The 26,736-nt window shown below is 68.5% G+C and overlaps 1 protein-coding gene across 2 annotated transcripts; it reads right to left on the minus strand.

Moving 5' to 3' along the window:
* Nucleotides 1-26,228, minus strand: HIP1R (huntingtin interacting protein 1 related). 2 transcript variants are annotated; one of them, XM_028527692.2, is made up of 32 exons: nt 26,047-26,226; nt 13,606-13,669; nt 13,024-13,166; nt 12,657-12,713; nt 11,569-11,649; nt 10,463-10,539; nt 10,077-10,138; nt 8,141-8,281; nt 7,535-7,592; nt 7,373-7,448; nt 7,117-7,257; nt 6,918-6,979; nt 6,600-6,672; nt 6,302-6,485; nt 6,105-6,193; nt 5,879-5,995; nt 5,679-5,780; nt 5,225-5,419; nt 4,196-4,343; nt 3,990-4,076; nt 3,699-3,806; nt 3,413-3,549; nt 3,050-3,160; nt 2,778-2,836; nt 2,463-2,493; nt 2,305-2,367; nt 1,877-1,977; nt 1,649-1,754; nt 1,415-1,538; nt 1,275-1,336; nt 948-1,154; nt 1-669 (listed from the first exon to the last, which is right to left on the minus strand). In XM_028527692.2, the coding sequence occupies exons 1-32, from the start codon at nt 26,137-26,139 to the stop codon at nt 622-624; spliced, it is 3,207 nt and encodes a 1,068-aa protein (XP_028383493.1). In that variant the 5' UTR covers nt 26,140-26,226; the 3' UTR covers nt 1-621. The 2 variants fall into 2 exon arrangements, 1 of the variants encoding a protein (XP_028383493.1); XR_004900569.1 differs by lacking the exons at nt 1-669; nt 948-1,154 and having other exon boundaries at nt 1,319-1,336; nt 1,863-1,977; nt 26,047-26,228.
* Between the last annotated feature and the right edge of the window lie 508 nt (nt 26,229-26,736).

The raw sequence follows: 26,736 nt of genomic DNA on the forward strand, positions 1-26,736 counted from the left end.
GGAAGCGGGCGGTCGCCGGGCTCCAGGCGTGGGGGCAGCACCTGTGGCTGGCAGCGGCACCCGGCCCGCCTCTCCCGCAGGCACGGGCCGTCCTCCTCAGCACCCCGCCGCAGGTGCCCTGGAGCGAGGCCCGGGGAGGAAGGGGGACCCCGGGCGCCCGGGCACCCTGCTCTGCCCAAGGCCCGGTCTCCGTGGATCCACGCCCCAGGGCCCGTGTTCTTCCCACTCACCTCAGACCCGAGTCCGGAAGGCAGGGCGGCCTGACCCCCCCACCCCCCACGGCCCTGCCTGCCCGAGCCCACGGGGGAGAGCTCCAGCTGGGAAGAGTGCGAGTGCCCGCACGTTCCCTGCATGTGGCTCGGGCTGCCGGGTCCGGGCGGCTCCCGGTCGGTCCAGAGGCAAGTAAATGCTCAAACCCGAGAGAGCTGCCCCGTGGGTCCCGCTGCGCCCAGGTCCCACCAGCTCGGTAGGGGCTGGGGGCCTCGGGGCCACTGATGCGGGTCGTGGGGGAGGCCAGGACACCGGGTGCACGAACCGCACCCCTCAGAGGCTCTCAGCCAAGTCAGGGCAGCCGCGTGGGGACCAGGCCCGCCTGCGAGTCCCGCCGGACCCCTCGGGGGCCTAGGAGTTCACGAGCTGAGCCGGGCCGACGCCATCCTTTCTGTTCGGCTGCGGGAGTCAAAGGCGAGGGGCTCACTGGGCACGGCCAAGGGCACGTGGCCCGGCCCAGCCCAGGCCCCGCACCACCCATCGCCTCAGCCCCTTGCATCCTCCCCTCAGGTGACGCCAAGCCCCGGGTGTCACTGGGGCAGCGTTCTTGCTCCCGCTGGTCCGTGTTCTCTGACTGGCCCAAGGCCCCGTGCCCCACACTCCTGGGAGCAGGGGCCAGCGGCAGCTCCGGGGCCCTGCCCACCCTAGCACGGATGCCTGGCACCTGGTGGTCCTACCTGGTGGTCCTGCCTGGGGGCCACGCTGGGCTTCTGGGCCAGGGGTGGCTTCTTGGAGGTCACGCTGGGAGGGGCAGCGCTGGGCTGGCTGGGCTCCTCCTCGCCGGGCGCCCCCACCCCCCCGGCCAGCACGTAGTGTTGCTTCCGGAGCTCCCCGAGCCGCACGCGCTCCGCCTCCAGCGTCTTCTCCAGCTCCAGGACCCGGACCTGCGGGCCGCGGGCCACTCAGCAGACCCCACAGCCTCTCCCGGGGAGCCCGCTGCCCTCTCGGAGGTCGGCCACGGACCCGGGAGGCCTCGTGGTTGTGGGGTGCGTCTGGGCACCTACCTGGGTCTCCATCTCCTGCTTCTTCAGCTTGATGAGGGACAGGCCGGAGAAGTCCATGGTGTCTGTGGCCAGAGAGGGGGGTGAGCGCCCGCCCCCCCCCCCCAGACACCGCCCAGCGGCTCCCAGCCCCCAGCACTCACCTCTGTCTTCAATCTGCTCCTGGCCCGACTTGGTGGAGGCCACCACGTTCGCGGCCATCACGTTGACTGTGCGGGAGCACTCCTGCAGGCGGCTCAGGTGGGGGCTGTCCTTGTTGGCCTTCACCTGGGGGCGTGCGGGGGCCCGTGAGGCGCAGGCCTCGTGCGGGGCGACCCCCACGGCCAGGAGCCGCCGAGGGCCCCGAGCAGAGGGGCCGGGCCGGCACGGCGCCTCACCTTGGAGGCGGCCACCAGCTGGGCCGTGCTGGCGGCGATCTCGTGGGAGCAGACGATGAGCTCTTCGTACTTGCCCGTGGGGAGCAGGACCTGGTCGGCCGACGCCCTGGGGGCACAGCCGGGGGCGGGGCCTGGGTCTCCAACCCCTCGGAGGGCCGGGCCACCCACGCTCCCTCTCCAGGCCCCGGGCACCGCACTCCCTGCTGCCCCCCACCTGGGGCGACATACACCAGCTGCGTGGCTCCCCAGCCCACGGCCTTGGAGGCGGAGATGAGACCTTCAGTCCACCGGGAGTTCTTGGCGTAGAATTCCTGCTGCGTGGCTGCCCCCTAGTGGCGACAGGAGGGCAGGGCAGGGCGGGCCAGTCAAAGACTTCACTGGAAGCTCTGGAAGCCCTGGAAGCCCTTCTGCCTTCCATGGGCCTCAGGGGCACCCCCCGGCGCTGGGGGCAGGGGGTGCAGCTGTGATTCCCAGGCACATACACGTGCACCCTGGGGCAGGGGGGCTCATGCCCAGAAGAGGCCTGCGGTGGGCTTGGGCCCAGGCTGGAGTGGGGCAGGATGAACAGGGCACCGGGGTCACAGCCCCTTCGGGAGCCCGTGCTGGGCCCACCCAGCTGTGGGGCCGCCCGCCTGCCCGCCCGGAGGCCAGCGCACCCTGCCGCTCTCCACGATCTCCTTCTGCAGGCTGGTGGACGTCATCACCAGGAGCCGGATGGCCTGCCAGGACCAGGACGTGTGTCACTCTCGGGGTGGCCCTCTCCCAGACAGAGCCCGCCCGCCCGCCCGCCCCAGGGTCCCAGCCGGCCGCTCACCTTCATGAGGTCCGTGCAGGAGTTGAGGATCCTGTGGGAGGGGGGAGGCGGGGAGAGGGACAGACAGACAGACAGATCTGCAGTGCGGCCCCAGGACCCTTGGGTGGGGGGGGTCGGGGGAGGGTGGGGGGGTGGACAGGGAGCCACCAGGCCTGCGGCCTACTGTGGACCGGGCCACCCCACTCCCTCCCTGGGCTCCCGGAGAGCCGAGCGGTCAGGAGGGCGGCCTCCCCGATCGCCCCCACGTCCTACTCGGGCTCTGGGGCGGCTCTGGGAACCTGCCCCGTCCAGGGCCTGGGGCCGGCAGGGGCTCACCTCTCGTTCACCTCCAGCTTCACGCCGGAGCTGGCGTGGCGGGCCTGGTTCATCATGTCCTGCACCAGGACAGAGCCGTGAGCGGGCTGGGCGGAGGGCAGTGTGGGCACAGGGGCGGCACCAGCCCCCACGAGCAGGGGAGGGGAGGGCTCGACGCCAGGGCTGCCTCCCGGTCCTGCCCCGCAGGGCCCTCCGTCCTTCTCAGAGTGAGTGCAGCCCGCACGCAGCCCACCCACCCCCGGGGCCCCCAGGGGCTGCACCCCGCCCCTCACCTCGATCCTCCGCACGGCCTCCTCGATGGCGGCGGATGTGGCCGCCATCTCCTTGTCGACCACGGCCCCAAGCTCCTCCTGACGCACGTCCAAGCTCTTGGGCTTCAGCTCCTGGGGGAGGAGGGCACCCGGGGGTCAGACAGGGTGCCTCTGACCCCCGGCCGTCCCCCAGGGGGACTGGGAGAAGCTGGGGCGGCAGGACTCTGGGGGTGGGGGCTCTGTCTGGCCCGGGGCCCTGCGCGTGAGCCCCTGGGGCCCAGACTGGAGGACAGTGCGGAAAGGTCGGGGGCCTGAGCCCCGCCCCAGCCCCGCTGTCCCCGAACAGAGCGCAGCCCGCACCCGGAGCCTCGGCTGCGCGCTCACCTGGCCCAGCTGAAGGACGCCCTGCAGCGGGGTCCGCATGAGGCCGGGCTGGGCCTGCTGCACGGCCTGCGGGTCCTGCAGCTGCCCCACGAGCTCCAGCGCCCGGGCCCCGCACTCCCTGCAGGCGTCCAGCAGGCCTGCGGGGAGAGGACCGTGAGAAGCGTCGGTGCCCGAGGGCCCTGGGAGAAGCCCCCGCACCGGCCCCAGCCCAGGGCCCGACGCCAGGACCCGTCCCTCCCCCGGGCCGTTGTGAGGACCTGTGTGACGCAAGCCCGGACCCACTTACGATCGGCAGGGTCGGTGGGCGCCAGGTGCGAGGTGGCGCCGCCATTGACAATGGTGTCCGAGGCCAGGTGAGCGAACTGGGTCAGGGCGGCCACCAGGGCGGAGGCGTCTGTAGGTGAAGAGAGAAGGGAAATCTGATGCCGCCGCTGGAGCCTCGCAGCCCCCGGCCCCCGGCCCGGCTCAGCGTTCCCCATGTGGGAAACCTCACCGAGGGCAGGGGGCAGCCAGGGCCCGTGGGACCAGCACCCAACTGCCGACAGCCTTGCCTGCCCGTCCCGTCCCCTGCACTCACCCGACCTGTGGGTCAGGTACTGGGCGTGGCCCGTCTCCAAGGCGCTCACGGCATCCAGGGCCGCCTGGGCCCTGCTCACCAGGTAGTCTGCAACACAGAGGGGGGATGAGGGGCGGAGCCCCTGCGGGGGGCGGGGAGGGGGCCGCGCACCGCCCTGCAGGCCGGTGGGGAAAGCAGGCGGCAGAGTGCCGGGCCGGCGGCCCTACCGGGGGAGCAGGTGCAGCGCAGGTGCAGGGGGTCGTCCAGCGTGCCCACGGCGTCCTGCAGGATGCGCTGGGCCTCAGCGGCCGTGCGCCGCAGCACCGCAAACTGCTCGTCCAGGAGCCTCCGCTGCAGCCCCTGCTCCTGCGACTCCTGGGGGACGGGGCGGCAGCTCAGAGACCCCGCCCCACCCCCAGGGGCTGGCCCTCCCCCCCGCACCGAGAGCGGGGCAGACGGCTCAGTAGTGGGGAGAGGAACGAGCCAGGTAAGAAAGTAGGCGAAGCATCTGGACAGACATTTCTCCCGAGACACACGAATGGCAGCGAACACACACAGGACGCTGGACGTCACCAGCCACCAGGGAAACGCACACCAAAACCACGGTGCAGCACCACCACCAGCGTGGCTAGGCAGACGGACAGACAGGAACAAGGGCTGGGCCAGGGAAACCCGGGCCCACACGCACTCCCAGGGGGACCGGGATGTGGGGCAGCCGCTCCAGCCGACTCCGGGAGTCCCTCAGAGGCTCAGCGCGGAGCTCCCACAGACCCAGCGGACCCACCGCGCCGTGCGCCCGAGAGACCCGGCACCACGCCCACACAGGGCCTTGCGCACAGATGCCCACGGCGGCCTCACGGTGCCCAGAGAGCGGAAACCCCCGAAGTGTCCACCACCCGAGGACGGACAAGCGCCGTGCGGTCCACCCCCAGGGCAGAGTACTGTGGGGGCCTGAAGGGGCAGGAAGCGCCGGCGAACCCGCACACGTGCGCTGAGCGACGGGAGCCGGCCCTGCCGTGCGACCCCGTCTGCGAGACGCCCACGACGGGCAGGTCAGAGACGGGCGGCCGATCCAGGGCTGTGGGGGGGAGGTGCGGGCAAACTGCTTGTGGAGGCGGGGCGCTCTCTGGGGCGGCGAAACCGTCTGGAAGTGCGAGATGCACCCAGCACCCCGGACTTGCCCACCCACGACGGGTGGGCCCTGAGTCCCTCGAGCCAGCTGTCGCACGGGGGGGTGCAGGCGGGGGAACTTCTACCTTGTCCGCCAGCCGCCCCTGCAGCTCGTCCCGCTCCTGGCAGTGGCGCTGCTGCTCCTGGCTCAGCGCCGCCTCCTTCTCCCGCACCAGGCCCTGCGCGGCCTGCAGCTCGGCCTCCCGCTGCCGCACGGCGCTGCTCAGCACCTCCTTCTCCGCGCTCAGCGTGTCCAGCCGCGAGCTCAGCTCCGACCCGCTCTGGGGACACCAGGCGAGTGAGCAGGGCTGCCCCGGCCCCGGCCCCACCTCCCTGACCCGCCCCCGACGGCGAGCTCCCTGCAGGCCAGGGCCCGCCGTTTCCCACGCGAGTCCCGGGGGCTGGGTCACAGCCCCGCACCAGGGCTGCCAAGGGGCCTCAGACCCAACCCAGCGGCACGGAGGTGCGGCGCAGTCCTGGGGACAGAGGGCCCGAACCTCCGTCCGCCCGACCCCGACCCCAGCACCGCCAGCGCCGCACCTGCTCCGTGCGGCTCAGGGACTCCTGCACACGCTCCAGCTCTCCGGCCTTGGCCTCCAGCTCCCTGCGGAGCTTCTCCACCTGGTCGCTCTGCTCCTCCAACTGGGACGGGAAGAGCGGTGGGTCACAGGGACAGCGTGCCACCGGGGACGGGGGTGCTGGGGGACACCAGAGCCGGCCGGCGCTCTCGGGGGACGCACCTTCATCTCGGACTCCCGCTTGGCCTGCTCCATCTGGAAAACCAGCTGCTCCTTCACCCGCGCCACCTCCTCCTGGATCTGCTGCTTCTCCGTCAGCTGCCTGGCCGTGTCTGCGTTCTGCACGGGGGGCCGGGCTGGCTCAGGCTCTGCCTCTGCTTCTGCCCCCCGCTGGGGGCTTCCCCACCCCTGCCCCCGCCCGCTGCCCCCAGGGGGGGCTGGGCCCCACCTTCCTGAGCAGCTCCGCGTGCGTGGCCACCAGCTTGCTGTGCTGCTCCTTCAGCTTGGCGTAGCGCGCCTCCGTGGCGCTGGCCTTCTCTGCGGGGGAGAGGGGGGAGGTGAGGCAGTGACCCCGGCTCAGCGGGATGGCCCCCCCACCGGGGACCGGGCCCCCCGCCACGGGCCGGGCCTCCCGGCCACACGCACTCTCGGCCTCCTCGCGCAGGCTCAGGTTCCGCTCGCCCTGCAGCTGGGCGGCCCGCAGCTGGGCCAGCTCGTGGCGGAGCTGCTCGTTGTCCACCAGCGCCTTCTGCTTCTGCTTCCGCTGCTCCTCCAGCTCCGCCTCCAGCGCGTTCACCTGGGCCTTCAGCTGCGCGACGTACCTCTGGGCCTGCGGCGGCGGGAGGGACGCGGTGTCAACACGGGGGGTGTGCCGGGCCTGCGCACAGGTGGTGGGTGCGACGGGGCAGCCCCGGGCCCCGCCCCCGCCCGCACACGCCCTCACCTCCAGCCTCATCTTCTCCAGCTCCGCCCGGAGGGTCTCCACCTCCCTCTTCAAGGTCTCCATCTGGAGGTCCCTGGGGGAGGGGGTCAGGTGGGGGGGGTTGTGGAGGCCCACACAGGCCTGGGGTTCAAGCTCAGTCAACCAGGAACGCCAGAAGACCCCGGCCGAGGAGCGGGCGGTCTCCCTGCAGTCCCTCGGGATCTGGGCGTCGAGAGCTCCTGTCCCCGGCCCGGGGCCCCTCCCGCCTGCAGCTCCCCGATTACAGTGCCCCCCCCAGGCCATTCCAGCCCCACCCACCGCAGTCACCCCGGCCCCTACCGGTCGTCCTTCACGGTGCCGTTGGGGGGTCCAAACGTCTGATCGAAGAGGTCAGCCACCACCTGCCACAGCAAAGCCCAGTGACCCCCAGCCTCCAGGCCAGGGGAGGGAGGGAGCAGAGGGGGGCGGCGCAGTCACCCCCAACCCCCAAGCTCCCTCCGCAGGAGAGGCCCCCAGGCAGGAGGGGCGGGCCACTCACCGCCGGCTCCGCGGCAGGGGGGGCCGTGCTGATCTCGATGAGGGTCTCGGGCTCCTCGTCCTCGGGGGCCTCCTCAGGGATCACCACCACCGGCTTGATGTGCTCCGCCAGCGCCGAGGCCCGCAGGAAGTTGGGGGGGCTCTGCCAGGGCCACAGGTAGGAGCGGCTCAGCACCCCCCACCCGGGAGCCTTGCCTTGCCATCCCTAGCCCCTTCCCCGGGGCAGCAGCCGGCCGGCGGGCCCCGCGGGCCGGTACCTCGGGCAGCCGGGGGATCTGGATGAGGCGCTTGAAGTACAGCATGTCGGCCGCTCTGCGGAAGAAGTTCCTGAGGCTGCGGGAACGTGCGGGTGTCAGGGGCGCCGGCTGGGTAGGCGGCCCGGCCCGCACACCCCGGCTGAGGCCTCGACCCACCGGTACCTGTGAAACTGCTCGTGGAACCGGTCCCTGTGGCCTTGCAGGGTGTCCGCCGGGAGACCTGGGGGCACAGGCTCGATGAGCTGTGTGTGTGCTCGCTGCTCCACGGCTGCCAAGGCCTCACGCTCCCTCCCTCCGCCCCTTCCCCACCCCCCGCCCGTCCCTGCACTCTCCAGGGACCATCACTGACTAGGGAGACGGCCACCGCCCCGCGGTCCTGCCGTGCAGGGAAGACACGGGGAGCGGGAAGGGCAGCCGGGACCAGGGCGAGCCCGCGGGGGCCTGGCTCTGGGGGGCGCCGTGACCTCGCTCTGGACCCCAGTGCGCCCTGGGCTGATAGTATCTGAGAGGCTCGGGTGCCCTCGGCCCGCGGCGCTCAGAGTGACTCCCGGGGACCAGACCCCGCTGCCCTCAGCGTGTGCTCTGGAGAAGGGCGGTCTGTCTGTCTTTCCTGACGAGCATGTGGTTTACGTCAATGGCGGCGAGCTCGTCGCCGCTCCGTGCAGCTGGCCTCTCCGCTCTCCGTTTCGGATCCGGGCCGCCGGCCAACAGAGGCCCCTCTGGGGGGCATGGGCAGGAGGACCCCAGGGCCCGCCCCCGGGGACTCACAGGCGTGCAGCTTGAACAGGAGCTTGACGGTGTAGTGGTAGAGGTGGCTGCAGTCCTGGATGACCTGGATGAGGGGGGCCAGGCGGCACTGGCCCGAGGACATCTGGGACACGGCGATGGCGGTGTTGAGCTGCCGGAAAACTGCGTGAGAGAGGCAGGGGGTGGGGGAGGAGTGTGAGCACAGGGGCTGGGAGACGCAGGCGGGGGCTGGTGGGGGCTGGCTGTGCTGCGGACAGTGCCGGGCCCAGGCCCCCGCTGAGGTCTCGTGACGTCGTCACAGAAGCCCTGGGAGGCGACAGCCTGGGTGGCCTGGCCTCACCACCCCCAGACAGGCACTGGGACTCCGCAAACCCCAAGTGACCCCCAAACCTCACATGCGCCCAGGTCAGCTCCCTCGACCCTGACAATCAAGCCTTTCATCAGAGCGCTCGAGCAGGAGGGAACGGGCCAAGCGAGAGGCGTCTCCCCCGCCGGCCTCCTCTCTGGGCAGCGGAGACGACGCGCGGGCGGCAGGCCGGGGCGGGAGTGCCGCCAGGACTCCCAAGCAGGACCCAGATGTCGGGGACGCTGCTCCCGGGGGCAGGGTGCCCCCCCGCCCTGTCACCTTGCCTGGGCTGGGACTGTTGCAGACCTCCACGGGGACGCGAGAACGCCCAGGAGGGATGGGACGGGAAGGAAGGAACTAAGTGCTGTCCTTGACTCATTTAAGGCCTAACAGCTGCCTGGCTGGTGTGGCTCAGTGGATTGAGCACTGACTGCGAACCAGAGGGTCGCTGGTTCAATTCCTAGTCAGGGCCCATGCCTGGGTTGCAGGCCAGGTCCCCAGAAGGGGGCGCACGAGACGCAACCACACATGGATGTTTCTCTCCCTTTCTTCCTCCTTCTCTTACCCTCTCCCTAAAATGAATAAAAATCTTAAAAAAAAAAAACCCTAACTGTTAATTACCTGTCAAGTGCACCTTCCTTGGAAAAATGGAAACACATGTGATGGTCTGTTTTGGAGAGTTTTTAGACTGGCCCCCTCTCCCCCGAGGGGCACCGGGGCGTCCCCGTCCCGGCTGTCCCTGTCCCGACTGTCACCGTACACACTGAGCAGCCTCCGGCAGGGACACAGCCTGCACCTTTCCCCAGGGAGACGCTGCCGGTGGTGGCATGAAGGAGGTGTCCCTCTGAGCTTCACTAAGACCGCGGTGTCCCTGGTGTGGGGGACCCCCTGTAGGCTTTCCGCACCTTCCCTCGTGGGGACCCCCACCCCGCCCGCATTCCACCTCTGCCCAAGCCAAAGCAGCACAGGGGTGGGGACCCCAGGACTCAGCGTCCCGCACAGCACGGCACGTCTCTGCCGGGGCTCAGGCTGGCGGCCACGGCCCTGGACACGTGCCCGCTGCTGCCCGGCTGCGTCCTGGGCCTCCCTCCCGGGCAGGGAGACTCAGCTCCAAGCCGCCCATTGGGCCGCCCGGCCTCGGAGTCCTGACCCACCTCTTCCTGACTCCCGGTTTTCCCTTAAACAGGCATCTGCTTCTCCTCCCGCCCTGAGAGCCGTGAGTCACCCACACGTTATTCTGAAGCTGTCACCCCAAACAACCACCTCTGCGGCCAGCCCCGGGAGGGGGAGCCCTGAGACTTCCTGTCAGCGGCTGCCAGCTCCCCGGGCCGGGAAGCCCGCCAGGACTCAGAGCCCTTAGCGGCTGAAACCGGGCAGGGCGGCCCGAAGCGCTCTCCCAGGGGGGCACCGAGTCAGGACCCCAAAGACGCAGCTCCTGGGGGCCTCTGTCCCCTGCTCGTCCTACGCTGGGACAGGAGGAGGGGCTCACTCGGTGGAAGGGACGGCAGACACCCTGGTCCCCCACGCAGGGGCACCTGCACACCCCCCTTTCCCCCACGGGGCAGGTGCGTTCGGGGCAGGCGCGTCTGGCTCCCAGAGGCGCGGGCTCACCGGACTCAGAAAGCTTCAGCTCGCAGTCCATGTAATCGAACATCTCCACGGTGAGCTGGAAGCTGCAGGGGTCAGGGAGGGAGGGCTGAGGGGGGGGGGGGGGCGGTCCTGCCCCTGTGTGAACCCTCCCCCCGGCCCCGTTCGTCAACTCGCCTCTGCACAGGACAGCGGCCCTTCAGCCACAAGTGCCTGATTCTGAACAAACCCCACCCCTTCCACTGTAGCCCCGTCTCCCCCAGGCGAGTGACCACCTGCCCCGGAGAGCCACGCACGGACACTCGGGAGGCTGGGCGAGGAGACCGCAGGAGCGAATGGGGACCAGGGACGCTGAGGGAGGAGAGGGGGTGGGCCGGGCTGGGCCGGGCCAGCATGCCTGCAGGACTCACATGTCGTTGATGTCCGTCCCAGCTGCTTTCTCCAGCACCTCGTCTGTCACCTCCAGGCCCGCGGGAAACTGGGGGTGCTGCGGAGAGGACGCCCCTGTTCAGCAGCAGCCCATGGGGGCACAGGCCCGGACTTGAACCGCCTCTAACTCTGAAGGGAGGGCCGGAGCCCGGGGGAGCCTCCAGCCTGCAGAGCCGCCGTCGGCCCTGGGCGCTGCCCGAGGCGGGGCCGTGAGCGGCCAGACCGAGGAGGGAGGACAGAAGTCCAGCCGGGGCAGGACGCCTGCCTGGAGCCGAGGGCAAGGCCAGGTCCACCTCCGGTGTCCCCAGGAAGTGTCTCAAGGGGCGCTGACCCTCGTGAGGTGCTGGGACCCCCCTTTCCCCAGGGACAGGGGTCCCAGACCTTTCTGACACCAGGGACCGGGGTCGTGGAAGACACCTTTTCCATGGACGGGGGCAGGGGGTGGTTTTGGGGTGATTCAAGTGCGTCACATCTGTGGTGCACTTTATTTCTGTCATTACACTGAATCATAAAACGGGTGAGTGCACGACCCACCACGGGCCCGGGGCGGCACGCGGGCTTCCCGGAACTGTGCCGGGGACCAGTGCGAGGCCGGGAAGAGGTGCGGGCGGACCGGCAGGTAAAACAGTGGGTGGGCCACGCACGGGCTCCGGCTGACAGCCCGCCACCAGAGGTGGCTGAAGGGTCGCTTGCCACACTGATAGGGGCTGGACAGGAATCGGCAAACGACTGATCTATCACGGCCTCTGTGCAGTCCGACCTCCCTGCTCACAAGGTCGGGGTCTGCGGCCGCTCCCCGGCGCCGGCGCCCTGCCTCGGCTCTGCTGGGGCTCCACAGGCATCAGACTCCCACCCCCAGCCTGCAACCCAGACCCCTGGTGTTGGCAGTGCACAGCAGGGTTCGAGCAGCTCCGAGAATCCGGTGCCGCCGCTGATCTGACCAGAGGCAGAGCTCAGGCGGGGGTGCAAGCGTGGGGAGCGGGTTCCTAATCTGTGGCCCAGGGGGTGGGGACCCCTGCCCTAGGGTCAAGGTCAGGCCAGAGGAGAACCTGCCCTCCTCCAAGTCCCAGGCCGCCGGGGCGTCTACCTTGAGGTGGAAGGAGATCTTGGTCAGCAGGAGCTTGGTGTACACGTTCACCAGCTGGCCGTAGCGGTCGTGCAGGTGCCCCTGCGGAGAGAGCAGCGGGGTCAGGGTCCCCCGGCCGGGGAACCCCGCAGGGCCCGGCACCCGCAGGGCGGGCCAGGAGGCTGCGGCGACCCCCACAGTTGCGTGGCCCCGCCCGCCAGAGGCGGCTGACCGCCAGCCCCGGGTCTCCGCTCCCTCCCTCACCTTCAGCCGCCATCTACTCCCGCCCAGTCCTGCCAGAGAGACTCTGGGGACAAGGGAGCTCCCTGTCCGGGGCCGTGGCCAGCTCTGCGCTGGGCGCCTCATTGACATGCTGGCAGCGGCCGGGGAGGCACCTTCCGGCAGGCGTGTGTCCCGTCCGCCCAGCTGCCTCCCCCGCCACCTCCCAACTCCGTGTCCCCGGCGGCCGCGCCAGCTGGGCCTGCGTCTGCAAGTGGCGCCCCAGCTGCCATTCTCCCCACTTTGGGGGCGTTGGCACATCACGGTGGCCCGGGGCCCGCACCGCCCCAGCGGGGCCCTGCCTTGTCCCTAGAGGACACACAAGGCCGAGGCCTAGGCTGTCCCCCCGGCCGGGCCTCCCCGGTCCCCGACTGGCCGGCGTGGACCTGGACTGCACGCCCCAGGCTCTCGGCCTCGACCTCGGGTGAGCACCTTCCGGGGGAGCTTCCGGAAGACACGGACTTCCGACCCCAAGGTGCTGGCGCAGCGGTCTCGGGGGGCCCGGAGGCTGCGCCCCTCTCACCGCCACCGTGATGCGCCCAGACCTGCTGGAGCTGGGCCCCCGGCCCTGTGTCTGGAACCTCCCGTCCCGGACCACCTAAAGCAAGGCTGCAGCTCCGTCTGGGGGGCTCACTGCCTGACTGTCACCCCCAAAAGCATCGCTCCCACTTCCGCTGCGAGAGCAGGAAGGAGAAAGCCTCCCATCACGGGCGCTGCCGTCACTCGGCCCCAGGGCCGGGCCCCAGGGCCCCAGGCAGGGCCACGGCCGGACTGTGCGGAAGCTGCTGTCCGAGAGGCCCCGAAGCCACCGAGCTCCCCCCGGCACCTACCCACAGCTCTCCGATCTCCCGGATGTTGCTCCGGTACCGCTGGCAGTCATGCAGGACCTGCGGCAAAGCACACACGGGGGCGTGGGAGGGTATGAGGAGCCCAGAACTGGCGGGTGGGGCCCCGGCACGCTGACACCCCCCCCACACTGGCTGGTACACAGGGGCCGAGGGCAGGAGAGTTGGGGCGGGGGGCAGCAGGCAGGGTGGGACAAGTCTCCATTTCATAGGGACCCGCCCCGCCCCAGGGTGCCAGCCTGCTCAGGTGGTGCAGACAGAGGACCCGGGCCCGCCGGCCTCCCACTGCCACCCTGAGAGCAGGCGGCGGGAGCAGGAGGGCCTCTCGGGGCCGAGGACAGCGGCCACTCACGTTGGGGTGCCCGTCCCGGAGGACCTTGTGGAGCACATGGCAGAACTTCCAGCTGAGGATGGAGCTGCTGGGCAGCGGCAGGCCGATGGCGTAGGACCAGAAGGTGAAGGCCCCCTTCTCGTGGTGAGTGCCCAGGATGATGCCTCCCGGCGTCAAGGCCAAGTGCAGGAAGCAGAGACCCGTGTGGAGAGCCCTGAGACCCTCCTCCCCGCAGCCCGGCCCCTCCACACCTGCCGCAGGTGACCCAGGGCTACGGTTCTCAGCCAAGGGCAAGGAAAAGGGCCAGGTCGTGCCCCTCCAGTTTAACTGGAGCCAATGGTCTAAGGCGGCAGGCAGTGATCCCAAGAGGGGACTCGGAGTCTGACCGGAGCAGAGGGAGGCGGGCCGGCCGGCCAGCCCAGGGCCACAGGGGCACAGGGGCACCCATCTGGGCGAGGGTGGGCTTCGGGAAGCCCCACTGGGCACCTGCAGCGCCACCCCGCTCCCCTAAACCCCTCCCATCGCGCCCCAGACACAGACCAGGCAGGGCAGCCCCACGGCCCCCCCCAAGGGGCCCGGGGGGGGGGGGGCAGGGAAGGATACGCCGGGCATGCTTCTCCTTCACGGGCGCCTCCTGGGTGTTGATGGCCTTGCTGATGCTGATGGCCTAGAGGGGACAGGGGCAGAGCTCGGAAACCGCCCAGGCGGGCGGGGGGTGGGGGACGCGCCGCCAGCAAGAGCCGAGCGCCGAGACGGACAGTCGGACACTTTCTCGGCTCAGGCAAACTGCACCTCCGGAGGCTGGGTGCGTGCAGCTCACACGACAGCTGACGCCTGAGGCCCCTGCAGAGCCACCTGCAGCGCCACCGGGACTCTCTGGAGTCTGGGTGACAAGGACGGACGCGGGCTGCAGCCTCAGGAGCCCACCTCTGCTCAGAGACCCGCGTGCGTGCCGCCCTCCCAGGAAGCCGCGGGGCAGTGGGCGGGGCCAGGGGCCCACACCTGTCCCGTCGGGCCACCGGGAGAGGCTGAGCCCTCACGACACCCCGTGAACAGACGTGTGTCATCCCGACCTCACTGTGGCAGGACCCGGAGAGATGACGCAAGCTGCCGAGGCCCACACAGCCACGACACGGAAAACCAGGGTGCGCCCGGCCCCTGCTCCCTCCCACACAGGCGGCCTCTCTGACTCAGCGCCCACCCCACCGAGGCAGACGGTGACCTCAGCCCCAGTGGGGGCGGCAGGAGGGGGCCCGTGCTCACCGCACCTGCTGCTGCCACTTGACTGGGGAAGAGACCGAGCAAGCAGCAGTCTCGTCCTTCCTGGCCTCGTCCTCTGGTGTCACCCCCCTTAGCGCAACGCCTCCTCTTCCGAGAAGCCTTCCTGGACGGGCTGCTCCCTCACCAGAGGCTCAGGGCACCTGTCAGTCGCCCCTGCCCACTCCACACAGGAACCACCGCGGGCCCCGAGTGGCCTGTGGATGTTTTATTTCTCCCCCCGGCGGCAGGTGTTACGAGCCTCTGCCCACTGACCAGCGCTGGGCTGGGGACACCCGTGTCCGGGGACTGAGGGGAGCTGCCTGAGCACGGCGGGGAGGGGCCCTGACCGATGCGGACCCCCTCCGGGCCAGCCGGTCCTCCCGGGTCTCCGCAAGGCCTCGGCCAGGGCCGCCGCACGCCCGCCCTGCGGCCTGAGCCGGGCCGAGCCCTGGGCCACCGCCTTGTCAACAGGAAGCCCGGGCACTCGGGCAGGAACGAGGGGAGAGGGCAGAGGGAGCCCCGGGGACAGGCCGGCGCTGTCCGTTCAGGGCAGCAGCCCCCGCCCTCGCCCCGCTGGCATCGGAACAATAGGACCGGCCCCCGCCCGGCGTGGAGGCCCTCGCGCAGCCTCGGCGCACCGTGAGCCGGCTCGGAGCCCGCACGGAGCTCTGCTCGGCAGGGAAGGCAGCCCATGGGGGCTGGGCAGGGGCGGCTCCCGGACCCACCGCGCTGGCGGGGCAGGCTGGCCTTTCACCCACAGCACCCACTGTGGCCCTGCGGCCCCCCACACCAGGCCCCTCTCAGCCGCTCCACGGCACCAGGGGCAGGCCGGGGCAGCAGCGCCCGCCCGGCAGAGCCAGGGTCCGGGCAGCAGCGCTGCAGGCTCCAGCTTCTCCAGCCATCAGAGCCTCAGCAGCCACAGGGGGGAGGCTGCCCCGCCCCGCGGCGCCTGCCTTTGGGCAGCAGGCCCCACCGAGCAGCTGCTGAGAGAGACGCTGCACCCCACGTAGAAAGGACACCCCCCCACAGGCAGGACTGTGCCCACAACAGGGGCAGTGATGTGCCGGGCACGGGCAACATGCCTCCTGGCAACAACCCCCGGAAGTGGTCATGAGCCCATTTCCCTGATGGGGAAACCAAGGCACGGCGGTTAGGTTGCTTGTCTGTACAACCAATGAGGGCAGAGGCAGGTCTGGCTGACCCCACATCCTGTGTCCTCGGCGAGGCTGCCGCTAGGCACCTCCTGCCTGTGCAGGGCTGAGGGGAGGGCCTGGGGCAGCGCCGGGCGGGGGTGGGGCTGCGCCTCCCGGGCAGCAAGCCACTGCCAGCTCAGGAGCCAGGAGTGTCTGGTCTCTGGGAGTGTAACCCCATCCTCCAGCTGCCCTGACACCTGAGCTGGCTCTTCTGACAATTGCCACCTGGTCCAGAGATTCCAGGCAAGTGCAAAGCCGAAAGGCATGCCTGCAGAGCAGAGCAGGCCACGGGGGGGGGGGGGGGGGGGGGGGCAGGGAGGTGAGGCGGGGTTGCTGAGGACCAGAGGTGTCAACAACGCTGGGAGCAGGCGCCTGCTCCTCTCAGGGCCCCAGCGGACCCCAGGGAGGGCTGGGCCTCCTGCAGGCCTCCCCTCCTCCTCCAGGCCAGCGGCTAGCGGGCCCGCCTTTCCTGGAGCAGGGAGGAGCAGGGCTGTGCTGGGCCCAAGTTTAAGGGGGGGCACCTCCACCTCCCAGTCTTCTCTGAGGTCTCTACCTCACCTCTCATTGCTGGACCCCGCCCCCCAGGGGCCTCTGCTCACCTTGTCACCCTCCTGATGCCACCCTACCTGAATCCCCTGATTGATGCTTCCCCACCTGCTGGGCGCCCACTGACAACAATGGTTCCCTTATCCGAGCTCCACCCTGAGGTCGGCACCACCAGGGGGCGGTTCTGCCTGGCGGGACGCTGCCACCCTGCCCCCCCCCCAGCCCCTCACAGTGCCTGGCACACTGGAGGTTTTAAAGGCACGGCGCCGACCGTCAGGCCTCCCCCACCCTCCGGGCCTGCCTGCTGGCGCTGGCCGCAGGCACAGGGCCTGCCCGGCGGGAACACGGCCCCGTTGTGCGGGGGCAGATGCGCGCTCGGGAGGCTCACAAGGCGGCTCAGAGCGCACACAGAGGGGGTCTGTGGCCCCTCTCAGGGCCTGGCTTTTCCTGCGGAAGCAGGCGCCATGCCCTGTCCCAGGAGGGACCTGAGGCCCTCTGCAGGAGCCGCAGGCCTGGGCTGGGCGTCGGGCTGTCCTTCCGAGGGTCCGACACAGCTCGACCCTTGGGCCCGCGGCCTTGGTCGGGCAGCCACACTGCTGGGGTCCGCCCGCACAGCACGGCGGCCTCATGTCAGCTCCCAGGGAAACGGGAGGACGAGGGGGGCCGAGGACCACCCGGTGGGTTCTCTCGAGCTCTGTGTCCGGAAAGCACTGTCCTCCTGAGCCCAGGGGCCGCCGCCGGCCAGCACCACCTCAGCCAGCAGCTCCAACAACAGCCGGTTTAATCCCTCCCAGCTGCCGCAGGAGGGACCACGGCCGTGGGCAGAGCTGTCTTCCAGGGAGACACAGGCTGCGCGGGACAGACGGACGAGGGCCCACGTCGGGACGGAAACCCCAGCGCTGGAGGGAGGGGTCCTGGGTGTGGGGGGGAGGGCAGACGGCCACCACCCTGGGGACCTGCCAGCCTCTCTGGGTCCCAGGGAGGAAGACAGCGGCTTCCACTGCACCTCTGAGCAGTGGGGAAAGGGGACAGGGACCGGCCCACCCCCCACCTACACCCCGCCCCTGAACACAGGCAGGACAGCAGGAGGTCAGGGGGCTCTGGGGAGGGAGCCAGACGGTCTGAAAAGACAGAGAGGGCAGGGTGGCTTCTGTGACAGTTTCCTGGGCATTCAGACGCCACGGCTCCTTCCGTGCCGGGAAAATCGGCTGGGCACGCCCTGCAGACGGGCCCGGGGTGGCCGGCCCCTGGCAGCCTGCAGAGGCGAACTCCAGCCTCAGCCCGGAAAACCTAGTCACAAGGTGACTCTGATGGCGTCCAGCCACGTGCCAGGCGCCCCGCTGGACGAGGACGGGCGAGGAAACCGAGGCTGAAGGAAGTCCCTTGCTGGCCCGAGGCCGTGCTGACGAGCAGCTGGGCCGGTGCGTGTGCCCGTGTGCCCGGCCTGGCCCTACCCCCGGCTCTTCACACCCACAGACCGATCCCCGCACAGCCCTCCCCCGTCAAGTCTGACCAGGGAACGGCAGCCCAGGCCCCCTGCCTCCGGTCGCTGTCCTCTCGGCCCCCACCCCATCCCGGCCGCCGCTCTGGGGGTGGGGGAGGGGCAGGCATCCTTCTCTGGCCCCTGCAGGAGGCAGGCTCCCCGAGGACCGGCCTGGCTCCAGTCGGACGCAGAGTCTGGGTGGGGGCTTGTTCACACCAGGGCGGTGCCCGGAGGCTCCCCACTCCTGCGGCCGGGGCGTTGGACCCCGGGCCCTGGGCTCCGCCTCAGCTCCCGCCAGCTCCCTCCCGGGTGGCCGCTGCCCTGCAGCCGGGGCAGGGACACCCCGAGAGGCCTCTCACAAGGCCCCCATTGAGCCACACCTGCCCCTGCTTCCAGGAACAATCTCGGCCTTGTTTGTCTAATAAAAACCCAGTCTGGAGCCGGCGAAGGCCCCAGGAGCTAAGCCCGGGGAGACAACCCAGGACGAGGCCGGGCACGAACCCACGATGGCATCTGCCCTCGGACGGCCACACGCAGGGACGTGCACCAGGGGCACCTCGGCAAGAGCTCCCTCGGGAGACAGGGCGCCCAGGGAGGCAGCCGGAGGCGGGCCCCGATGTGGACTCCAGGTGCAGACTGTCGGAGAGGCTCCGGCCCGGGGTGGCTCACAGCAGCCGGGTCCCCATCAGCTGCGGGGCTTCACGCCGGGCGTGGGGGCCCAGCCGCATGGTCGGGGGGCCAGCCGGGAGGGGACAGCCCCTGGTCCGGGAGCTCAAACGTCTCACGGCTCCGCAGCCCACGGTGCATGCACCGGCGCTGCTCGGGGAACCGGCGGTCCTGGGCAAGGCGGCCGAGCCACGTGATGGGGGGCCGCAGCCCTGGCTGTTCGTGGGGAAGCCTGGCATCCTCTAGCCGGGGGTGCCACTCACAGCGGGGAACTCGGGCTCGGGGAGACCCCCACCGGGGGCCCACGTGTCTGGGGACAAAGTCAGGTGTCCGCACCCAGCCCCACCACCGCCACCCCGGCCCCCCAGCCCTCAGGCCCGTCCCGCCCACCCGATCCATGGGCAGCCCTCACTCTAGAGATCCCCCTCCCCAGACCACTGCCCCATCTGGGAGCAGGAACAGAAACACCCCCGGATTCCTGGGGTGCACGCACACAGCCAGCCTGGCTGGGACATCCGCTGTGCCCCGGCCACCCCTGCCTGCCTTCCGCCGCTCCGGCCAGGCCGGCAGGTGCCCCCGCAGCCGGGCTGTGCTGCTCCATCACCCGCCTCGGGAAGGGCCTGTCCCACCTGCCCCCACGCGCACAGGACCCTGTGGGCCTTCACTCAGGACATTTATTCTCTGGGACCACCTCGCTCGGCACGCTCTCTCTGCCTGCCTGGGCCCTGGGACGCACACACAGCCTGGGCGGCCCTGGCGGTCTGCACCCCGCCGCACCTCCGGTCCCCAGGCCCGGTCCCCGGCTGCCCAAAGCCCTTGACTGGACGAGAGAGAGGGGACGTGTGAACGAACAAAGCTCTTTGGAATACAAGAGCTGGTGACGTTCAGGCAGCAAGGGTCTCCCTCCAGCTCCTGACCTGACCGGGAGAGTTCAGTGTGAAGGCAGCCGTAAGATGACTCCTACTTTGAAAGTGAGCCGGGCGACAGATCAGACTTAAGCCCCCTCGTGCTGTTTATCACGACGCACTCGGAGGGGACAAAACCATCCTTCAAGGAGCCGGGCCCGGGGCCTGGCAGAGAGGTGGGTGATTCCGCCCGAGCCTTCCCGGGCCGTGTGAAGGACAGAGCGGTCCCATTCAGACGCCTTCGCCACCTCAAAGGCCATTGATGAAAGCAAACACAGGGTTTCTGTAGCCGAGGAGGCGGCGGCTCGGATGTGGTCACATGCAAAGCAGCTGGGCGCGCCAGGCCTGAGGTCGGAGCTCTCTGCAGCCGGGGAGGCGGCGGGGCGACGCCGGGCCCAAGGCTTGACTGACGTTTCTCTCCGTTCACACCCCAGCCCACAACCGGGCCCAGCCTCTCTTTGCGAAACCGAGGGCCAGGCAGGGGTCACCTGCCCTCCTGGAGGAGGGGCATGAGCCAGGAAGGAGGATCCTCCCGTTCCCGGGAGGGCCCCGCCCACTGCCACATCCCCGCCCCCCCCCCCCCCCCCCCCCCCCCCCCCCCCCCCCCCACCCCCGGCCTCCAGCCAGCTCTGCAGGTGACACAGGAGAGGAAAGGGCCCTGAGTCCCACCTCTGGAATGGACAGGGAGCCTGCCTGGGCGGTTCCGGTCCCTGGGCCCCGGTGACATCACTCCACGGACCTGTCTGTCCCACACGCCAGGGGCCTGAGTCACTCCGCAGTGGGCGGGGCTTCTGCAGTTCGAGGACCGTGTTCAGTTCAGCGGGAGGAGAGACCATCCCGCCGCCCCGACACTTTTCTCCGCAGACTCGGCCCTTCCCTGCCGTGGGAACCCCGGCCTGAAGGAGGGAGACGCGAATCCACCCAGACCGAGTGCGTCCCCCGGGCCACGTGCTCCCGAGCGCTGAGACACGGGAGGAGGCCACGCCCCCCTGCCTGAGGCTCTGTGGTTCGGGGGTGGGACTGAGGAGGCCTGGAAAGGAAGCAATGCAACCGTGCCCAGCACCCCCCCCCCCCCCCCCCCGCCCACTTCCACAGTTCGGCCGCAGTGCTGCAGGCAGACAGACAGACATGCAGACACACATGCGAGCCGTGCCGTGAGACCAGGCAGCCTCAGGGACAAGGTGATATCTGAGTTCCACCCGAGATCAAGTGCACGAGGGGGAGGGCCTGGCGGACCGCGTGGCCCGGCGGCTCGGTTCTCCGGCCCGCAGGCAGCTCAGGTTCGCCGGCCGGGTTTCCCTGTCGCCCAGCCAAGCAGCCCCAGACACGGCTCCAGAGTTTCCACCCCCGGCTGCAGCACCGAGTGCCCGGCCGGGTTTCATTCACAAACGACCGGGCCCGTCAGCCGGGGAGGGGTGCTGGCCCACGGCAAGGTCAGGAGGGCAGCGGTTCTGCCCCGGGAGCCACCAGCCGGCTGCCCCAACTCCCCGGGGCCTGCCCGGGTGCATCTCCCAGAAGGACGCGTCCCGGAAGCGGGCACGCTGTCCTGGGGGAAGGGACCCTGAGCACCCACAGGGGTCCACCAGGCCAGGCTGCAGGTCGACTCCCGCTCGGGCCCTGCCAAACCAGGGCTCAGGGACAGGACCCCAGGGGGGCATCGTCTCTCCTTCCTTTGGTCCAACCTGCCCCTCGGGACACTACGCACAGCTAGGGCGGACGCAGTCCCCTCGGCCGGACGTGGGGGCCAGTGTCGCGGCCACTCTGCAGACCAGGGCACCGAGACAGAATCGTGCTCGTAGCGGCTCTGCCACAGCACAGCCGCCCGTCTCCTGCCTCCTTCGCCGAAAGGCAGGCTCTTAGGGAGGCAAGGGCGATCTCCCTCTTCCCTCAGCACACGCCAAGGCACGAGGCAGAGTCAACAGTCCTCGGGAACGTGTCGCCAGACAAACGGGCACCAGAGATGGGAGGGGCAGGGGAGGACTGGCAGCCCCACCCCCACCCCATCTGCACCGAGAGGCCCCCTGACCCCCGGGGGCCGAAAGGGGTTTCTGGCAGCCCCAGCGGCAGGAAGTCAGCGGCCTGCCCGAGCACCGCCAAGAGGGCAGAGCCAGGTGGTGGGCCACAGCTCACCGCCCATGACCCACCCCAGCTGGAGGGCCTGGGGGTGGGGGTGGGGGTCCTCGGTGCGGTGGGAGCGGCTCACGTCCGGCTTTGGGGGCAGCGTCCCAGGGGGGCCGTGGGCCGGGCTCTCTCCCTCCTTTGCGGAAAGGGGCCTCAGTTTGCCTCTGCTCAGCCAGTCTGCGGCAGGCGGGAGGCGCCACACCTGAGCGTGGGGACAAGGAGGGGAGCAGCCAGGCCTCCCCTCCCCCGTGACAGTGGCGGGGCGGCTGTCCACCACATGACGTGGACTTCTCCTCACACTCGGGGGCTTTTCAGGTGAACAGGCAAACGAGGCCCGGAAAGGGGTCAGCGAGTTAGAGTGCCACGGCCCCGCGGTGTTGGGAAAGGACAGTGGAGGCCCAGGCGGGCGTGTCCTGCTCCCGTCCACCGGAGGCGACCCCTGGAGGGAGAGGTCAGGGTGGAGGGCACGGCGTCTGGAGAGGGCGCTGTGCGTCTGGGGGCAGCTTGCAAACCAGAAGCTCGAGGTGAGGGACCCCAGCCTTGTCTGCGTCCCGTGGCCTGCCTTCAGTAATGCGGCTCTACGGAATTCCTGGCGGGAAGCCGTGAACACAGAACCAAACCAAACCACGTGCAGGGCTCCAGCCAGACCAAACCCCTCCAACTCGCAGGCACGCCGGCCCTTGCAGGTTTCAAAGCACCCCCCTCCCCGCCCCTGTGGTCCTAACACCGCGCTGTCCCACCCGCACCAGCCCCTGCGGCTGCCGAGCACCGGGGCATGTGCCCAGTGCCCTGCGTGCCGGACACGCCCGGACCCTGTGGACCTAGGAGGGGAAAGAAGGTAAGCTGTCCCATTCACCACTTTTATGGGGATTGCAGGTCGAAACGGTTCCATCTGGAACCACCAGGCTGAGGGAAAGACACGCTTAGAAGGAATGCATTGCTGTTTCCTTCTCACTGCGGCCACTGGACGTGGGTGGGGGGACCGTGGCTCGTACCCTGTTCCTAGTGGACCGTGCTGCTCTAGCACGGGCCACGGCTGGGGAGTCCTCAGGGTCACTAAGTGTCCGTCTTCACGAGATCACAGTTCCTCGGTGGCTGCTGGGGAATGTGTCCCTGGCCGAGGGCGCGGGACCAACAACCTGGCTTCCACAGGCTCCCCTCCCTCCCCCTCCTTCCCCACCCCGATCCCCAGGGCCGCTCGCCTCTCCGCACCGGGCCTGGCACACTCAGGTGCGCCCCACCCCCTGAATGGACCTGGGCGGGAGCTCTGGGGCTCTACTTCCGTGCGCTGCAGGGGAAACCCAGGCTCAGGGAAGCAGAGGGACCCGGAGCCAAGGAAAAAGCAGGACCGGACCTGGCACCTGCAAGCCTCCTGTCTGCTGAGTCCCCGCCCACAACAGTCCTCCAAGGCCAGTCCCCTCGCTGGTGGAAGGCCTGAAGTCGTCCTGAAAGTCGGAAGCTTTTGGGGCACGGGGAGGGAAGGGGGAAGGACGGCCAGCTGGCAACCCGCACGGCGCTGCCCGCCGGCTCCGCACTGTGTGTGTGTGTGTGTGTCAGTAACCCGTCGCTGCTCCCAGCTCTGGCGGTCGGAAGTCCCAGGCGGGTCTCACGGAGCGAGCGTCAAGGTGCTGGCCGGCCGCCTTTCTTCCTAGAGTTTCCGCAGGAGAATCCATTCCCCGCCTCTTCCAGCTTCTGGAGGACGCAGCGTTCCTCGGCCCGGGGGCCCCTTCCTTCCTCCACCTTCACGGCCCGGCGCTGAATCTCTCTTCGGGCCTGTCCTGCCTCCCTCTGCCACGTTTCAAGGTCCCAGGACCGCCCCGGGCCCACCTGGCTACCCCAGGCTGTGAGCTCCATCTCAAGGTCAGCCGATGAGCATTTTCTTAGCGAGGACTGTGACGTCGTCGGAGGTTCCGGCAATCGGGGCACGCACATCCTTGAGGGGCTGACAGTCAGCTGACCACCCGCATCTCCCTGGACCTTGGAGCAGCCCTAGGAGGCGGGTGGAATTATCTCCATGTTGACAGACAAGGACACAGAATCAGAAGTTAAGCACCTGGCCCCGGACACGGACTAGCCCCCAGGTCTACCCGCCTACGGAGCCTTCCACACGACCACGCCATCCTTTCGACCGTACAGGCGGTCTGCCGGTTCCCGGGGCAGGCGCGCTGTATTCCACGGCATTCGAGGTTCAGTGCACTACGGCAGTGACCAAAAGCCAACGCCGTTTTCTCACACCCACTTCGGAAAGGGTTTTATCACCAACGGGGCTCAAGTCGAGGGAAGAACGGACCCGCTTTCTGCACACTCCCCCTAGGATTGCACACACTCACACCACACACCAGTGCCGGACGCCCTCCCTGAACACCCTGGCTGTTCAGCACGGTGTGTAGCTGGTCAGGAAAGTGGACATGTAAGCACTTCTCCTGCTCCTGACCCAGGAGCCCAGCAGCCCACGGGCGAAGGCGGGGCTGGGGGAGTGCCAGGGTATAAATCCTAAGGAGGCCAAAGTGGTCCTTCGCAGCACAGGGTGCTGCGGCCACCTCGAAGGCACAGGCAGCGAGTTCCACAGGGAAGGCGCACCCGTGGATGCTAGTTTGTGTCCACGTCCACAGGAGACAGGCAAGCGGCAACCTCGGCTCTCCGGGTCCTTTCTGTTTCTGGGGCCCGGCTGGCGGCGCACTAGATTATTTCTGGGAAAGATCTGATTAAATATTAACCGTGCACAAAACCTTATCCCCACAGCCCTCAGGAAGTCACTCGGAAGGCAAGCAGAGCCACACACGGAACCCAAACTGTCTTTGCAGAAGAAGAAAAAAAACAAAAATAGAGCCCTGGAATGAGTAACCGGGCAAACGCTATTTTCACCCACTAGAAAGTTACTTATTATAAGTAACGCTCTCAGCCGGAGGAAAAAACCAACAAGAAAAACAAACAAAACACCTCGTTTACAGAGCCAACCGCCAGGACGTGTGTGGACCTAGGTCAGAGATGCCTTCTCTTCGACGGGGAAGGTTGCCCTTGACTTTACAATAACTCACGAGTCAGATCAAGGAACTTGGCCTCTCCAACCCCACCTTCTCTGCGCAGCGACCGGACCTCCTTATACCTCCTCCAAGGCAAGGAAAAACAATCAGGGAATGAATAAAGCTTCTGACAACATCCTGATTCCCTCTGCCAATTAAATTTGTCCCCGTCCTTCCGCAAGCTCCTGGCGCGATCGATGATGTGTTCATGACTTTAAATGCCACATTTGTTTTTATGATGGGCTCTCTGGGTTAAAAAAAAAAAAACACCGTCGGCCAGAGGACGACGATCACTAGGGTTTTAATCTGTGGCTCCGTGAACTCTGGCCCTAGACTTTCCACAAGCCCTGGGCGCCCCAAGGGGCTTTATCACCCTTTTCACAAGCACAAATGCTATAGAGCCCCAAGTTTTTCTTATTGCGAAACCACAGCTCTAAGAGCGGCCTTGTTTTGAAAGCAGCCCTGCTCTCTGCAGGGACAGGTGGGAAGGAGCCTGCTCGTGGCGGCCACAGATGTCACCATCCAGCTTCCGACGGGGTGGGAGGGGTCCTTTTGGCTTCCTTTATTTCAAAAGTAAGGTCTTGTTTTTACTCTGGCTGGTGTAGCTCAGTGGACTGAATGCCAGCCTGTGAATCAAAGGGTTGCCGGTTTGATTCCCAGTCGGGGCACATGCCTGGGTTGCGGGCCAGGTCCCCCATAGGGGATGCACAGGAAGCAACCACACATTGATGTTTCTCTCCCTTTCTTTCTCCCTCCCTTTCCCCTCTCTAAAAGTAAATAAATAAAATCTTTTTTTAAAATCTCAAAAGTAAGGCTTTGTATGGCTATGTTACCCTTGGTTGACTCTTTACATTTTTATTTCTTGATTTCAGAGAGAAAAAGAGAGAAGGACACAATCGATTTGTTGTTCCTCTTATTTTTGCATTCCCCGACTGATTCTTCCATGTGCTCTGACCTGGGATGGAACCCACAACCCCAGCCTACGAGGGGGGATGATGTGCTAGCCAAGCTACCTACCTGGCCAGGGCTTTGGGTGACTTTTTGGGGGAACTAACCGCCTATGCTCTACCATCCCCGAGGCCTAAGAACACCAAGTGTTTGCAAAGTGAAAAAGAACAGAAAAACCAGAAGTACAGCGTCGTGTGCTCCCGCAGGAATACATGTCCAAATATACACCCGCGCCATTGTTTCACGATTAAAATAACCTTCCCAGGAGGGAGATGCAGGCGCGTGGGAAGTGCAGGAAGGGGGCCGAGGAAGTTTCCGTCTGTCAGGCGCCGGTATTTAATAAGGGGGTGTGAACCTATCTCGGCGTGAGCCGGCGCTCTCGGGCAAACGAGTCTGGCTGCATACGTGAAACTTTTCGCCCAGCAGGTAATAGGATATTGCGCGGCCCTGGAAAACAGCTCAGGAGAAAAGGAAACAGGGAGTTTCCTTCAAGGAAATGCATTGCTTCCCTGAGGTCGGGGGCATTTTTTATACGGCGTGGAAGAAGGGGACAGGAGCTGGGGAGGGGGCACGGCCGGGGCAGAGAAATCCAGTCGAGCCGCGCCGGCGCGCACCTGGGCCCCGCGCTCACCTTGACCCCATCTGGCCCACCGCCGCATCTCGGCTTCCGGCCACCTTGGCCCCGGGCCACCTCTGTCCCCAGCCGCACCTCGGCCCCGACGCCGGCGCCGGCGCGCGCTTCCGGTTCACCTGCTGGCGGAGCGGCTCTGGCGGCCGAGGCCGGGGAGCGGCCCCAGCGCTCCGGATGCGATCGCAGGCTAGGCCTTACGGGATGCGAGTGAGGGGACCGGGGAGGGTGCGCCGCCCACCCATCGGCCCGCCGCAGCCCCCTTACTCGCCTGGGTCTTGTCGAACTGCTCGCGCTCGGCCTCCAGGCTGTGGCCCGGCCTGCGGCTCAGCACCCGCGCCGGCACGTTCTTGATGCTGTTCATCGTGCCGCCGACCGCGATCCCCGGCCGGCTCCGCGCGAATGAGCGCGCCTCCGCGGGCCGCCCGAGCCTAGGCACCGCGAGGCCACCGCGCCCCGCCCCGCCCCGCCCCGCCCAGTCCGCCCGCCCACCCCCGGCCAGGGCTCCGGCTCTTGACCCTGGCCCCGCCCCCGCGCTCGTCCCGCCCCTCCCCGCCCAGCTCGCCCTCCCGCCCGCCCGCCCGCCCGCCCGCAGCCCCGGCTCCTGGCCCCGCCCCCGCGCTCGCTCCGCCCCGCTCGCCAACTGCCGGGACTCCTGGCCTGCGCTGGCCCCGCCTCGCGCCCCGCCCTGCCCCGCCCCCTAGCTCAGCGGCCTGGCCGAGCCCCCCAGCGGCTCCACGCTCACTCCACTCGCTCCCTGGACGGTCCCTCCTCCTTCCTCCCGATGGGGGCTCAGGACAATGTCCTTCCCACATCCCTGCCACCATCCCGGTCTCACTAAGTCCTGTCTATACCAGCCCTGGGTCTGGTTCACCGGAGAAAATTTGGCCTCAATGAAGCTGACCAATGACACTTTTTTCCCTTTCAGCGTCATAATAATTTGTGTCTAAATGCAGGCAAT

This window comes from Phyllostomus discolor, chromosome 13 (genome assembly GCF_004126475.2).
Source record: "Phyllostomus discolor isolate MPI-MPIP mPhyDis1 chromosome 13, mPhyDis1.pri.v3, whole genome shotgun sequence".
Taxonomy (NCBI): Eukaryota; Metazoa; Chordata; class Mammalia; order Chiroptera; family Phyllostomidae; genus Phyllostomus; species Phyllostomus discolor.

What these genes read in the sequence shown, in the direction of transcription:
- HIP1R (XM_028527692.2), bottom strand. Translation starts at nt 26,139, where the DNA reads ATGAACAGCATCAAGAACGTGCCGGCGCGGGTGCTGAGCCGCAGGCCG. An exon ending in GGGACGGACATCAACGACAT is followed by an intron (nt 10,139 to 10,462) that starts GTGAGTCCTGCA and finishes TGACCCCTGCAG; the next exon opens with CTTCCAGCTCACCGTGGAGA. An exon ending in ACGCGGAGCTGCTCAGGAAG is followed by an intron (nt 5,996 to 6,104) that starts GTGGGGCCCAGC and finishes CCCCCCGTGCAG; the next exon opens with AACGCAGACACGGCCAGGCA.